A 2,697-nucleotide genomic window follows, 5' to 3' on the forward strand; every position below is an offset into this window, starting at 1 on the left:
AGTTTTTGGAGTAGTAGATAATGGGATTCTGTGGAGCTTTCACAGGTTGGCACCGGCTGGAACAGCTGAGTTTTGAAGGCACTCTACAGACACAGGGCTGCTGTTGGCCCTGCATCACTCATGGGAAGTCTTTGCACTTGAGAGAGCTAGTCATCAAAATCAGGCATTGCCAACCCAAACCCAAAACCCCCGGCACAAAAAGCACCACCGCCCCCCACCCCCCGCCAAAGGAAAAACCAAAACCACAACGAAATCACACACACACGCACACCTAAAAAATTGTGCAGATTTGTAACATTTTCACAGCTGATTTAAAAAAAAAAAAAAAACGAACAAACAAACCAGGAGAAAAACCACCACGCTACCACTCTCCTGCAAACTCCCATCCGATACAGCAGGTAAACAAAATAGAGCATTATCCAGGGACACCGGCGGCGCTGCCCGCGCCCCGAGCCTGGCAGCACCCATCGGCTCACAGTCCCAGCTCCGTGTGCAACTCTCCGGGCGGGCCGGCCCCGCTCCGCCGCCGCTTGCATAGAGAAACGGGGAGCGGCCGGGGCGGATGGCACCGGGGGTGCGGGACAGCACCGGGGATGCGGGACAGCACCGGGGGTGCGGGATGGAACCGCACCCGGGAGTCCGGGACAGCACCGGGGTCCGGGACAGCACTGCATCCCGAGGATCCGGGACGGAACCGCACCGGGGTCCGGGACAGCACCGCACCGGGGTCCGGGACAGCACCGCACCGGGGTGTGCGGGACAGCACTGCATCCCGGGGGATGCGGGACATCACCGGGGTCCGGGACAGCACTGCATCCCAGGGGATCCGGGGCAGCACCGCACCGGGGTCCGGGATGGAACCGCATCCGGGAGTCCGGGACGGAACCGCACCCGGGGGGATCCGGGACAGCACCGCACCCGGGGGTGGGGTGAGAACCGCACCGGGGATCCAGAACAGCACCGGGGGGATGCGGGACAGCACCCGGGTCCGGGACAGCACTGCACCGGGGGATCCGGGACGGAACCGCACCGGGGTCCGGGACAGCACCGCACCGGGGGGATGCGGCACAGAACCGCTCCGGGGATCTGGGACAGAACCGCACCGCAGCCTGGGGGTGTGCGCACCGTACCCCGGGTGCTGTCCCGGGGCTGTCCCGGGATGCGGGTCCCGCTCCCTGCGGCTGTCCCGGGATGCGGGTCCCGCTCCCCGCCGCTGTCCCGGGGCTGTCCCGGGCCGGGCTCCCCGCGTGGCTCCGCTCCCCGGGCGGCAGGACCGGCTGCTCCCGCGCCCGCCGCCGACACTGTCAGGAAATATGCCATGACCAAGACTGGACGAGACGTACACGCCGAGAAAAGCCACATTTCCAACACGATGAATTCCTGTCGCCGCCGAAGGCGCTCGCCGAGCGGGGCCGCGGCGCTCAGAGGATGGCGCAGGAGGCGCAGCACGGCTCGTCCCCGTTGGGCTGCGCCGCGTAGTTCATCTGCCTGACGATCTCGGCGAACAGCTCGTCCACCGAGGCTTTGTTTTTGGCCGAGGTCTCCATGAAGGGGCAGCTCCACTCCTCGGCCAGCGCCTTGCCCTCCCCGAAGGAGACCTCGCGCTCGCCCTCCAGGTCCACCTTGTTGCCCACCAGGATCATGGGCACCCGCTCGTACCTCTTGACGCGGATGATCTGGTCCCGCATGGGCTTGATGTCCTGGAAGCTCTGCTGGTTCACCAGGCTGTACACCAGGATGAAGCCCTGCCCGTTCTTGATGTAGAGGTCCCGCATGGAGGCGAACTGCTCGGTGCCCGCCGTGTCCAGGATCTCCAGCACGGACGGCGACGAGTCCACCTCGATCTCCTTGCGGTAGAAGTCCTCGATGGTGGGGTCATACTTCTCGATGAAGGAGCCGGTCACGAACTGCACGGTAAGGGCGGACTTGCCCACGCCGCCCGAGCCCAGCACCACCACCTTGTACTCCCGCATGGCTCCCGCCTCCCTCCGCCGCCTCCCGCTCGGGGCTGCCGCGGCGGGCGGGGACGGGGCGGAGGGAGGGAGGGGACGAGGGACGGCCCCGCGCCGGGGCGGGGAAGCGGCGGCCGCGCCTTGCGGAGCCGCGCCGGGACGGCCCCGGCACCGGGCAGCGCCGCGGAGGAGGAGGAAGGGGATGAGGAAGAGAAGGAGGGAGGGAGAGAGGGAGAGAGGGCGGCGGCGCTGCCGTTACCGGCCCCGGCCCCGGCGCGGCGGCGGGACAGCGCTGCCGCGGCCCATGGCGGCCCGCCCCCGCCCATTGGCTGCTGCGCGCGGCCCGCCCGTTCCCATTGGCTGCTGAGCGCGGCCCGCCCCCTCCCATTGGCTGCTGCGCGCGGCCCGCCCCCGCCCATTGGCTGCTCAGCGCGGCCCGCCCCCGCCCATTGGCTGCTGAGCGCGGCCCGCCCCCGCCCATTGCCGCCCCCGCCCATTGGCTGCTGAGCGCGGCCCGCCCCCGCCCATTGGCTGCTGAGCACGGCCCGCCCCCGCCCATTGGCTGCTGCGCGCGGCCCGCCCCCGCCCATTGGCTGCGGCGCGGCGCCGCCCGTTCCCATTGGCTGCCGGCGGCGAGCGGCCGCCGCCCGCGCCCCGCCCCGCCCCGCGCGTGTGACCCCCGCCCTCCGCGGGGCCGCGCCGCGCTCGGGATCAGCGCGCGCGCCCTTCCGGCCGCGTCCGGCGG

General features: G+C 69.9%; 1 protein-coding gene across 1 annotated transcript; it reads right to left on the minus strand.

The window, feature by feature from the left end:
- Positions 1 to 792: 792 nt before the first annotated feature.
- Positions 793 to 2,020, minus strand: RAP2B (RAP2B, member of RAS oncogene family). The gene has a single exon (XM_033069187.1). It carries the CDS (start codon positions 1,971 to 1,973, stop codon positions 1,422 to 1,424), a length of 552 nt encoding a protein of 183 aa, XP_032925078.1. The 5' UTR covers positions 1,974 to 2,020; the 3' UTR covers positions 793 to 1,421.
- Positions 2,021 to 2,697: the final 677 nt, after the last annotated feature.

The sequence above is a fragment of the Catharus ustulatus genome, chromosome 10 (assembly GCF_009819885.2).
Source record: "Catharus ustulatus isolate bCatUst1 chromosome 10, bCatUst1.pri.v2, whole genome shotgun sequence".
NCBI classification, from domain to species: Eukaryota; Metazoa; Chordata; class Aves; order Passeriformes; family Turdidae; genus Catharus; species Catharus ustulatus.

Coding starts and splice junctions, on each gene's coding strand:
- RAP2B (XM_033069187.1), bottom strand. CDS start 1,973: ATGCGGGAGTACAAGGTGGTGGTGCTGGGCTCGGGCGGCGTGGGCAAG.